Raw genomic sequence first — 11,912 nt, 5'->3', positions numbered from 1 at the left:
CTGCAGGCGCAGGGCTGGGTACAGGGGTGCCTGGTGCGGGGCTCTCAATTGGCTGCAAGCACATCTCTAGTTTTAATTTGGTACTGCTGCTGTCCCCGTATACGTCTTTATGCCGGAGCGGAGGTTTCTTGGTTTCAAACTCCCCTAAACCAGTCAGAAAGCTGTGTGTTCCCGCTCGGGCTGTCTCCTTGCGCTTTCCCGCTCCAGCATTACGACTCTCCGTGCAAAAAGCGTCCCGGCACGTCCGTGCCCGCCTCGCTGCTCCCCAGCCGGAGGAGCGCAGGCGTCCCCCCGGGCCGCGCTATTCCCGACGGCCCCGGGCGGCCCCGGCAGGAGGCGACTCCGCCAGCCCCGCTGCCATCACGTGGCCGCCGCCTTTTCTTCCCCCAGCGGTATGAGGAAGTCGGAGCCGCCGTCCGCAGCCCGGCCGGGCGCAGCCTCCGCCGCCGCCTGCCCGTGGCGCGCTATGTGAGTACGGCGGGACGGGGCGCTGGGAGCCGAGCGGGCGGCGTCGGGGCCGCCGTCCCGCGGGGCCGCCCCGGGGGGAGCTGGGGAGCGGCTCGGGGCGGTGGTTGAGCGCGGGCGCGGCTCCGCTTCCCCGCAGGGTGGCTGAGCGCCGCGGCCGCTTCCCGGCGTGAAGCCCCTCCGGCGCGATGGAGGAGCCCGCGGCGGTGGAGGAGTGGCAGGGGGCGACCCAGAAGAGGAAGGCCTGGGCCAAGAGCCGGGACTCCTGGCAGGCGTCGGAAGCGGAGGATCTCTCGGCGGCGGCGGCGCAGCTGGCCCGCGGCGAGGAGGAGGAGGAAGACGACGAGGAGGAGGAAGAGGAGGAGGAGGGCCGGGAGCTGGACCACCTCGCGGGCGGCAAGCTGCCGCTGGCCGCAGAAGCAGGTCAGGGCGGGGGGCGGCGGGGCAGGGGACGCCGCGGGGCCGCCCCCGACGGCCGGGCGGTGACTGACGGTCGGCTGTCCGCTGCTCTGCCCCCAGGCCACGGCGTGCCCAATGAGAAGATCGCGATATGGCTGAAGGACTGCAGGTGGGTCCCGGTGCGGGCTGCGGGGAGCGGTGCTGAACGCACGCACGATGGGGGAGCGGGCTTTGGGCACCGTTTCTCCCGTCGTGTAGCGAGGCTGAAGGCGTTCTGGCTGGGGGGAATGCAGCTTGGGCTTAGGAAGGCAGCGTTATTTATGAAGCTACTCTATTCCTCGAAGAGGGGCTTCCTTAACTTGAGACAAGGCATGTGTAGTCTGTGACTGGTGCTGCCACAAAATGAGCTATGGGTGTTTGGAGCATGCTGTCTGCATTACTTTTTCTTCAGTCTTAATCACATAAAGCATAAATGCTTTTAAACCCAGTTGTAGTGACTTTTGTCCTGTCTCTTTCTCTATTCTGTCCTGCTACCCTGCAAGGGTGCTCATCCCTCTGATGCGGGAAAGTAAACACTTAGCTTTCCAGTAGTTAACAAAGTTCAAGATTTCTCTCTTCTTTTTTTTTTTTTCCATTGGAACTGCTTTAGACAAAGATTTACCTCTAAGATTAGCTGTGCCTTTATGATCTTTTGATCCAGTAAGCAGCTGAGCTGAGCTTACTCCTGTGATTGCGGTCTGGACTGCTTTATAGCCACAATGTCCTCAGTATAGTTTTCTTCTTAATCTCTGCAGGCTGTACCTTGGGAGGGGTGTTGGCAGCAAAAGGCATGGAATCATACTGCATCCCCAAAATGTGATGGCCAGCCCTGGCAGGCTGCCCTCCTAGCCAAAATGGGAGATTTTTTTAAATTTTCCTGCAAATAGACCTGATTGAATATATCCTTAAAAGCTTAGTAGAAGAAAGATGTTATATATCTGTGGTGCTTTTTTGAGTGGGGAGGGGAAAAATGGAGTAGTGAAGGGGGAAGAGGTCCCTGAGGGAGAAGTGCTTCCTAATGCCGCTGCAGCACTTCTCTCTGTATCTGTAGGATTTTATCTAGAACCTTCCCTCAGCCCTCTATTCTGGTGCAGAATTTAAGAAATAGCACAGAACTGCAAATTGTCAGCACAAGCACCTTAATCGATGGTTGCAAATCTTGAAGGATAATTCAAAGCTTGCTGTTTTATTCGTGTCCTTCAGCAACTGTTGTTTAAAGGGGATGCCAGTGCTTCTGGGGAATGTGTTTGCATCTGTGGCAGCAGATTCACAAAACGTGGCAGTCTTGGTCTGCGCTCTATTTCCATATTTTACATGTAAGGAAATAAAATGTGACTTTATCCTTTTGCTAACATGGAGGTGCAAGCTTTAGTTAATGCACGTTTGTGAAGCCATTTGTGGCCCTTCCACACAAATCTCTGTAAGTATAGCTCTACTGTTGTAGAGAGTATCAGAAAAATCTTGTGTTCCCCTCAGAAAGATAAAGCTTTTTTTTTTTTTTAATCTCTTAAACCAAACTATTCAAGCAGGAGTTACCTCTGATTGCATGTGGATACTGTCCATACCTGTGGGAGGTACCATTCCAGTTGCATGAAGTTGTGCACAGCTGTGTTTTAAAACTAGAGAATGATTTAGTTTCTATGTATATAGTGTACATGGGAGCGGTAGCTAGTTAAGTGCAGGGAAATGATTATTCAGCTAGCATTCTTGCAAAGTGACTGTATGTATAGAAACCCCGAGCAGACTTTATCTTGATAACAATGTATATAGGAAAAGAGAGCAACTTTAAAAGTGACAGATCAGTGCCACTGATACTATTATTGTTTAAAAAAGAATGCTTGAAAACAGTAGATGTGAGAACTTGCAGTTGTTGTCATCTCAGATAGTTATTGTTAATAACACTGCTTTTGCTTTGGAGCTTTGCTACAAAGTGTGGGCAGCATTCACAGACTGGTCTTCTGTTGGGTGATAACATGATCGCTTTCTTAAGAGTTTGCCCTGGAATAGAAATATAACTATCACCACAGATGACTATTCTGGTACCAAAATGAAGTGTTTTCTGTTATGTATTTTCTAGAAAAGTCACTCCCATGTTGTCTGACTTTATATAAGCTTTTGTGAAATGTATATTGGAAAATGGGTGCATCTTAAATCTCACTTTTCTTTGAATTGGCAGTAGCACAAAAAAAGTAATATCAACCCCCTGCATAAATAGATCTGTTTATAAGATGCATCTGTCTGTCTGTTTCCAAAATCATCAACAGTGTTATAATAGAGATGAAAGGAATGGCTGGCTGTCCCATGATGTTCATGTTAACAGTTCAGGGCTTTTTTTTTGCTTGGTATATGTATCTGTTACATCTGCTTTGGAGAAGAGGGTAGGGTTCTTAATAGCCCATGCTACTTAACGTGGTGTAGGATTGTTTAAAAACAAACTAACAAACACAGCAACAAAACCAAAAAAGCGAGGATGTACCGGACTGTGACAAGAATTACAGAGGCTTCAGAAATGTGAGATGATACCCAGAGCTTCTGGTTTGCTCATGTTTTGGGAAAGGCATTTCTTTTCTTTTTCCTTGGCGGTTTGACGAGGCATTTTTAAGCTTGTAAAAAAGCTTGCAAAGGTTTTTAGTTTTAACTCCTGTAAGGTTAGAAGGGAAACAAAAGTGTTTGTGTTACACTGATACAAATGGAGAAACTTTACTCAGCGGTATGGTGTGTGCTATTTTAATTCCATGTGTTTAAACTCCTCCAGTGGCTCAGGGGGTGTCAGAGGTATTTAGGAACTATGTCCTGGAGATGTGCAGGAAATGAGTTCTTGAAATGCCTCAGAAATAAGAGGTGTGTTTTTTTTTTTTTTTTTTTTTTTGGTTCATATTTAAAATAAACACTGCTCCTACCCAAGTCAGGCTGCTCAGAGCAGAGGGGTTTAAATGGCATTTATACACCTCACAGAGCCCTGGTCCTGCTGCTGTGGGAGGCTGAGCAGGCAGGCCTGGGGGGGGGGGGGGGGGACACGTGGCCTACATGGCATCTCTCACTTGCACCCAAGGATCCATCCTGCTCCTGTGTGCGCCAGAGCTGCAATAAGTTATTGTTGTAATGTGATAATAAACAGGTGACTCAGCCGCGTGGGAATGCAGATGAAAAGCTGCAAGACTCCTTGCCCAAGCAGCCCCATGGCTCTAGCCTCCCCGGGGCCTATGGTGCTCCCAGCCCTCCTCGTGTCCTCAGCATCAAGGTGATGGGGAGACTGCAGTGCTTCCTCTGGAATTTCTGTGTGTAGAGTGGCCTCTAAACTGACGCCTTCGTGGGGTGCCTGGGGAGAGGCCCCAGCAGCTGGCTTCTTGGCCCTGCTGCTGGAAAACAGCCGTGCACCAAGAGGCAGAACTGCTCCTGCCATTGTTCTGCAGTATTTGGGTGTCAGTGCTTGTCTCTGTTTAAGCTTGGGTTACACCTAATTCTTAAATGCACTTTTCCTAAAGAAAAAAAATGCAAAGCAGCTGTGTATGTATGCAGGAGCACAAACAGAGAAGCAGATGGATAGCTGACAGAGCTGCTTTTCCTGTAGCTGCCAATGCACCGCAGTGCTAACGGAGCTTTATTTCTCAAAGAAAATGCCAGCTTTGGTGATTGCTTTCACTGCTCTCTGCCAGCCAGTGTGTGCAGCCCTGAGCTTGGCTGACAAAGTCACCACCAGAGAGTTTCTGTATGGGAAAGGTGGAGGTGCTGGAAGGGGAGGGGCAAGATGGAAGGTGCCTATCACAGCCTGCGTGTGAGCAGTGGGCACAGGTGCTGTCACAGAGCACTCACAGGGCTGGCTGGAGCTGAAAGGGTTCAGACAACCTGCTCTAACTTCTTTGAAATCCTGACATGGAAAGTATACAAAAATTGAGTTGTGAGGCTTGTCCTGTCACCTGCAGCACATTGGTGTACCTGGGTGCTCCTGCTGCTGGAGCTGGCCTCTCACTGTGGCCTGGCTTTGCTTCACATGCCGATATTAGCTTGCTCTCTATCAGCAGGCAGCATGTGGAAACTCTAAACTGTTTTCAGAAGGGGAAAAGGAATTGGAAAGTATAAGATCTGTGAGAAAGCAGGTGCAAACTTTCTTTGCTTAATTTGGCTGTGACACCAAAACAAATACCGTATCAGAGCACTGTTTGCTTTAAGTTCCTTGGTCTGGTTTATGTGCTTCTCTAATTAAAAACGCAAATGAAATGTATGTAATATTGGCATATAAATTGTCTGCTTTTCCCTTCTTTATGGGTATTATATTTCTGGGTTTGTTTTGGGTTTTGAGCATTATGGTGCTACTTAACGGCGACAGGTCTATCTGGTTAGACATGTCTAAGATACAAGGTGTAGAAATACTCAGAGAGTGTCAACAAATCTCATGTGAACATGGGAAGGGATTGGACCTGTCAGTTGTGTGATTTCTGCTGATGATTCTGGACATGGTGAGATTTGGCAAATCTGCTGGAAGGAATACTTTCAAGGAATAGTGGAATAGTGATAGCAGAGATCATCCAAATGAGATCTATAATGAGTCTATAAAATACTAGCACTTGGGACATGACAGCTAACATAGTTGTCAAGATTTTATCTTGTTTCTGATCAGCAGAGTGCAGCTTTTCACTTCTCTCTTCAAAGCCTAAGGTAAATCAATGGTAAGAAGTTTTAAATATTTAGAAAACGGGTAAGGCTTTGGACACATAACTGGGGTTGAGTTTCTCTGTTCAAAGCCCCATACTCGTGGTTGTAGGGTGTTCCTGGAGGTCATGATTTTCCTCAAGAGAGGGCTGCTGGCCCTGAAGTTTTGCCACTGAGTTGTGTCGCAGCACTACAGTTATCAACAGATTTTGTTGCTTTTCCCTATTTGTTCAGAGGGCTGGGGAATGCTTGGGAAGTTATTGCCAGTCCTCATATGTTTGCGTTCTCTGGGGGCGGAGGGAGGGACAACTGCTGCTATCACAAGCTTGTTGCACGCTGTAAGGAAGGACATGAAGCAGCAAGTTTTTAAGCTGGTATTAATCTCTTCTGTGGTTTCAGAACGCCTCTGGGAGCCTCCCTGGATGAGCAGAGCAACCCACTGTTGAAGGGTAAGGAAAGGCTTTACCTACTGGGATTTTTTTTTTTTCTTTTCTGAGGAGTATGCTCTTGTATATGTTCACCTGAGACCTTGGCAGTTTATCAGTGCTAGGACATTCTAGTCAACACTACTGGGCTATTCTCACTGTGAAGCAGCTGTGCCTAAGAAATTTCAAATCTTTCTGGAGACTTTAAGACTAAAAAAAAAAAAAAAAAACTGAATGTGAGAGTCTATTAATTTTCTCTCCAAGCTGGCAAGTGTTAGATAGTATCTGTGTCTAATAACTCAGGTTGCCACACCTGAAAATTTTACTATCTGAGTAGGTCTGAATACTAAAGTTCAAAGTACAGTGAGAATTTGCAGTTAGTGACAGTGTGGAGGAGTTACTGACTTTGTCTGAAGTCTTTGCTTGAACTCTTAATCTGGGATAGTGAGAGAGAGAGAAGAGAATACCTAAGCTGGACTCAGACTTAGAATCCCCTTGGTAAGATGTCTGGAGGCTAATCCATCAGCAGAAGGAGCAGATACGGTGGGTAGTACCTCTAGGTTTGCACTCTGGTTTGCTCGCAGTCTGACTTGGGAATGCTTCCGAACACAAAAACAAAGCAATGCTGAAGTTGTTCTCTTTCAAAGAAGAAAACTGAGTTCTTAAATGTGACTTTTTAACTACTTAGTGCATTTTTAGTGTATGAGTAATGCAGGGATTGTAGATATGGTCTAGTTATATCCTGTTGTGTTAATTGAAGTGTCTTGCTAGTATCTTTAGTTAAGCTGTTGAAAAGAAAATACTGCATCATGGTAGTTGTTGAATGGCTAACTGTACATTTTCAGGCATGCTGGTGAGAAATGGAGGAAGTTTTGAAGATGACTTATCCCTGGGAGCTGAAGGTGGGTGTGGCAGGATTATGACTTTTTCTAGTGAAAAAAGAATCGTGTTCAGTCATCTGATTTTTATTTTGAAAGACAGTGTTTTACTTCTTGAAGGCAGTTGATAAAGCTGGCCAAAAAAACAGCATGGAGCACATAGGAAAATGCAAGAAGCTTTGCCTTTTTTTCATTAGGATATTGCTGTTGTTAAATGTGCTGGTCTAACCTGAAGGTCAGAGTCAACTCTGCATTCTCTTCTGCCCTCACATTCTTATGCCCACAGCTGCAGCACAGCCCTGAGCACTCACTGGTGCTGTGCAGAAGTGCTTTCCCCTACTTGTTTGTCTTGTCCATGGGTTACTTTTGGCAGTTGTGCATGCACCGCTTCCACTGAAACCCTTGGGAGTGGCAAGTGCGGGGTTTTGAAAGGAGGAATGCAATTCTGTCAGCCAAGAGCCATTAAGAGCTGAGTGCTTTTAAAAATGAAAATTACCAAAGCTGAGTAAGACCTTTGAATCAGCAGTGTTATGTACTCTTCTGTCTCTAGCTGCTTCCTTTCCTTTTCTTTCTCTTCCCCTTTTTAAAGGGAAGGAGATGTGGCTGTTTGTGCTGGACATGTTTGGTTTTGCTTCTTTTGCTACCGTACTCTGTTTGTCTTGAGGCAGAGGTGCCCACAAACAAGCAGCTTTTAACAGGAGCATCCATAAGTAAAATGGCATGAAATAGTCTCTCAAACTGGTTCCTAGTGTGGTACGCAGGATAGGAGCTGTAAGGATCTATCTTTTATCAGTTACAAATAAATTTTAAAATAGCCTTCAGTTTTCAGTAGTTTTTTAAACTATGGTTTTCTAAGTGTCAGAATTTGCATAGTAGAAAACCCTTTTGTTCACAGTTGTACTGTCAGTGATTTTGAAGCAGTGTCTAATTTTTAAAGACTCGGTACTTCTGAGGAAGACAGTTAATTTGATAATAACCTTAATCTGATAATCACGGAGAAGCAGCACATTATTCACTTACTGCAATAGAGTACATAGGATTTTTTTCCCCTTAGTCTTTTCCACTTATTAGCTTCACTGCAGTGTGAAGATTTCACAGGGAAAATGTATTTCTAACAGTTATCTCAATTCTGAGAGTATGACTAAGAATGCAATTTAGAAAGCCATATCACTTTTTTATTTCATCTCCCTCTCCCGCTCCCCTCCCCCTCTATCATTCTTGAGGATTTCTTTTCTTGGAGATCCTCTAGCACGATTCTGGCAGACAGCCATTTCCATCTGTTCAGGTGACAAAGATCTTAGTGCTAGAATTGCTGGTTCATTTCCATGAGTAAGGACACGAGTGCTTCTGTAGGGCTTTGCTTCCCATCAGAGAACAACAGACAACAGAGCTGCTTAGAGCAGCACTGCGTGCCTCGCCATACAGACGGTCTCTTTGGCTGGTATGAATGGCCTGCCCTTGTGCATCTCTGGCTGCCTGACCCCAGAGACAAGCCAGAGCCTTGCAAGAATGGTAGAGAGGGCACTGGACAGGATCCTGTAACCTTGGTGCCCTACTGGGCTGTTAGAGCCCAAGGTTTAGCAGCTGGAACTAATCAACAATTAAATGCGTGTAGATGGGCTTGCTTTCATACTGTATGAAAATATATTTAAAAAAAAAAAAAAGGATTCAGCTTCTGCATTTCATATACATTTGAGTTCCTTTCTGATGTCTCTGGAAGTTATAAGGTCCCTGTGTTTTCCTTGTTGTTGACATTTCCCCTGAAAATGCAATGAGTGCAGATGCAAGGTTTTCCTAGCAGCATTTGACATACCTTTGCTCTTTTTGTAGCTGATTCTAAGAGTTGCTATAACATACATGTTCTCCTTTCCTGTCTCATGTGGAGAGTTTGTTAATTTTGGGTTGCTTCTTTGGGAGAACCTATAATTTAAGGCTGAGGCTCAACTCTCTGCTTTGATAGGATGTTGATATTCTGGAAGAATAATGCTGCCTGGGATGCTTGCATGAGGAGCTGGCTTCTGCAGCTTCAGAAAGGGCTGAGTTGCTGGCAGAAGGCTGGTGACCATGTGCATGGCCTCTGTGGTTGGCCTTCCCTGAGTCCACTTGACTCCTTGCACGGTGATGGGACCCATCAGTTCCACAGACTTGGTGCAGCTTTTGTTTATGGACTGCATGGCTGAGAGAACTAGGGCCTGGTCCTCTGTACAGAGCTAACAGTGCTAGTTGAGAGGCTCACACACACGGTGTCAGTTACCTGGCTATGGCCACCAGCTGCTCTTCTCTTTTTAGCTGAGCAATCCTTACGTGACCACATCTTTACTTTCTTCTTCTCCTTCCACTGTGACAAACACTTCCGCTGGTTATGTCTTCGATTACAAAGCAATAAATTGTCTGTTTATACAACAATTACTAAATTATTGCAAGCAAAATTTCAAGTTTATATGATTCATTACAGCAAGTAAACAGTCCACGCAAGCTTGTATTTTAGACAAAGCCTGAGTAGACTGGACTGCCTGAGTAAACTGGGCTGTCTTTATCTTAGTTGTAAACTAGGAACACTTGACAATCCTATTTATATGGAAAGAGAGTATTCATAGAAGTTCTTGTTGGCTACTTTTTCATGTTGGTTGTGGGAAGTGTAGTTGTCAAGAGGTTTGTGCTTAACATCATCTTGTTTCCCTACAGCTAATCATCTGCGGAGTGATACCCAAGGGGAAACGTGGTAGGATCTTTTCTTTTTTTTTTTTTTTTTTTTTTTTTTTTTTTTTTTTCCCTCTTTACTTTGGAGAAATATCTATGTTTGAGAGAGAGAGTACAGTGAAAGTCACATACGCTACTTTAGATTTAGGCCTGTTCAGGACATGGCTATCTACAAAGGGGAGGGAAGGAGAAGATCCAGATAGCATGTGAACAGTTAATATGAAATGCAGAAAAAAATGTAGATTTAAATTCTTCCTTCAGAGGTGAGGTAGATTTTTGAGATGATGGGGAAAAGCAGAGAAACAAGGAACTGTAGGTAACTACAGTATTACCTTCTTTGGCTTGCTGGTCTCTGACCACTTCAGGAACTACAAGGCAAGACTGGCTTTACCTTTTGGAGCAGATATCTTTGGGAGTGGGGAAAAAACTCTCAGAGTAGAAGCTTCTGCTTCTTAAGGATAGCTTCTGAATAAAATATGCTGTATTTAAAAGCTGCAAGTTGGCTGGAACTCCATGGCCTGTTTGGGCAGCATCCTTGTTGCTCCTCCTGAGTCACTCTTAGGTGAATCCTCTGTCATCTTGGGTTTCTTAGTGGTTGTTCCAGCTGTATAGGTACTAGGATTTGCAGGATTCTGGAAGATTGCTTACTCCCCAGATGTAAATATGGATTTGGATGTGAAGTACCAGTGAGTGTGGAGGAGCTAGCTGGCATTCTTTCCAGATGCAGGAAGGAAACTGGTCTGCAGTCCTTCTTGAAAATACCTCTTTCTGTTTTCTCCAGCTTGCAGCTTCTTCAGCTTCCCCAGCCACCTGCTGGGTGCAGTGGGTGTGAGGCAGGGATGCACTGTGGCCAGGTGGTCCTGCTGGAGCCAGTGGTGGGCAGGCAGGAGAGAGCAGGGTGGCCAGCCTGACACCTGGCTTTCTCCCTTCTCTTGCTTGCAAGTGTGGGATCATGGAGGGAGCGTTGACTGAGGGCATCAGGGGTTTGTTTTCTCAGCTTTCATTCACCTTCAAATCCTTAGTCTGCATATGTTTTTACTGAGATGTCTCAGAGTTCGCTTTTCCTATTGTATTTCAATAAGTGACATGGCTAATATAAACCAGATAATGCTGAATGGGGGAACTGAAATTCAGCAGCACTGGATACGTAGCTCTACTCTGAGACAGAGAATCAAATCCCTGAACAGAACCTGTTTATCACAGTACTCCGTGCTTTGTTGACAGCAATGGTATGCTGGCGAAGGAGAAGAGACTTCAATTTCACCAGAAGGGGAGAAGTATGAACTCTACAGGCTCTGGAAAAAGCAGTGCAACTGTTTCAAGGTAAAATAGTTCTATGCTTTGAAGGTCGTGGCACAGTTCAGTGGAATTTGGCTCTGTTTTGCTGGCAAACCTTACTACTTCTGTTCCTGAGTTAAATGGACTTGGCTTGATTTATATCCATTGTTGCATTTAGTAGCTGAGAAGGGAATTTTCGTTTGGTTGCTTGAAAAACTGCTATTTGTTTTCTGTTGTGGTTTGCAGTAAACAGGGATGAGCCTGAGCCTAAACCTTAGAAATGTCTGAAATCCTAATAACATTTTAAGATTGGAGCTTTGCAGTGCAAGATCTTTATTTATAAATAATGGAATTGGATCTGAGCTGTGTCTGGGCTTGTGTCTCTGGTGGTGTGAACCAAAACTTGAGATGCAGATATCTCCAGAATTATTTCCTTAAGTAGACTGAGCTGTAAGAGTCAAAAGTTCAATAGACAAAGCTGGCTAGCGGGCTGATCTGAAGTTGGACAGAAGGCACTGTGTCCTAAAAGGAGATGCACAGACAATAAACATCTTGTTTGTCTAGTGTTTCTGAGTTACTGGAGCTTTATGAAGAAGATCCTGAAGAAGTGCTCTATAACCTTGGATTTGGAAGAGATGAACCAGATATTGCTTCAAAAATTCCAGCAAGATTTTTTAACTCATCATCATTTGCCAGAGGGATAGATATCAAAGTGTTTTTGAATGCCCAGATGCAACGCATGGAAGTGGAAAATCCAAATTTTGCTTTGACAAGTAAGTATGTTTTTGAAGCAAAGTTTTTAACATTTTTAACTATGTAAACAACCTCAGGTGAAGGTATCATATCTAGTGTTACGGCAAAAACCCTGTACCATCTAAAGGCCAAATTCCATTCAGAATCCATAATGAGACTCGTGTGGTTTTTAAATGTGGAAGAGATGACTGCTGATGTTCACCTTGGATGAGAAGATGATCTATAGGGGAGAGAAGAAATAAAAAGCATCCTGTAAGATGTGCATTGCCTTCTGTTTTGTATCTTTCTTGTTGCTTTCTTCTATGCTTGTCTTCTGTTACAGCTT

The 11,912-nt window shown here is 45.1% G+C and overlaps 1 protein-coding gene across 1 annotated transcript in view; it reads left to right on the top strand.

Annotated features, from left to right (window-relative positions):
• The first annotated feature begins 312 nt into the window (after positions 1-312).
• Positions 313-11,912, top strand: part of ITPRID2 (ITPR interacting domain containing 2) — a 40,043-nt gene continuing 28,443 nt past the window's right edge. The window contains exons 1-8 of the mRNA XM_085227562.1: positions 313-468; positions 605-888; positions 985-1,033; positions 5,953-6,002; positions 6,824-6,880; positions 9,542-9,578; positions 10,781-10,879; positions 11,399-11,607. Of these exons, the coding sequence (XP_085083688.1) occupies positions 654-888; positions 985-1,033; positions 5,953-6,002; positions 6,824-6,880; positions 9,542-9,578; positions 10,781-10,879; positions 11,399-11,607 (736 nt within the window). The 5' untranslated portion in view covers positions 313-468; positions 605-653. The remainder of the gene's footprint in view (positions 469-604; positions 889-984; positions 1,034-5,952; positions 6,003-6,823; positions 6,881-9,541; positions 9,579-10,780; positions 10,880-11,398; positions 11,608-11,912) is intronic.

Source organism: Meleagris gallopavo, chromosome 7, assembly GCF_905368555.1.
Source record: "Meleagris gallopavo chromosome 7, MGAL_WU_HG_1.1, whole genome shotgun sequence".
NCBI classification, from domain to species: Eukaryota; Metazoa; Chordata; class Aves; order Galliformes; family Phasianidae; genus Meleagris; species Meleagris gallopavo.
This window is presented reverse-complemented; position numbering and strand designations above follow the sequence as displayed.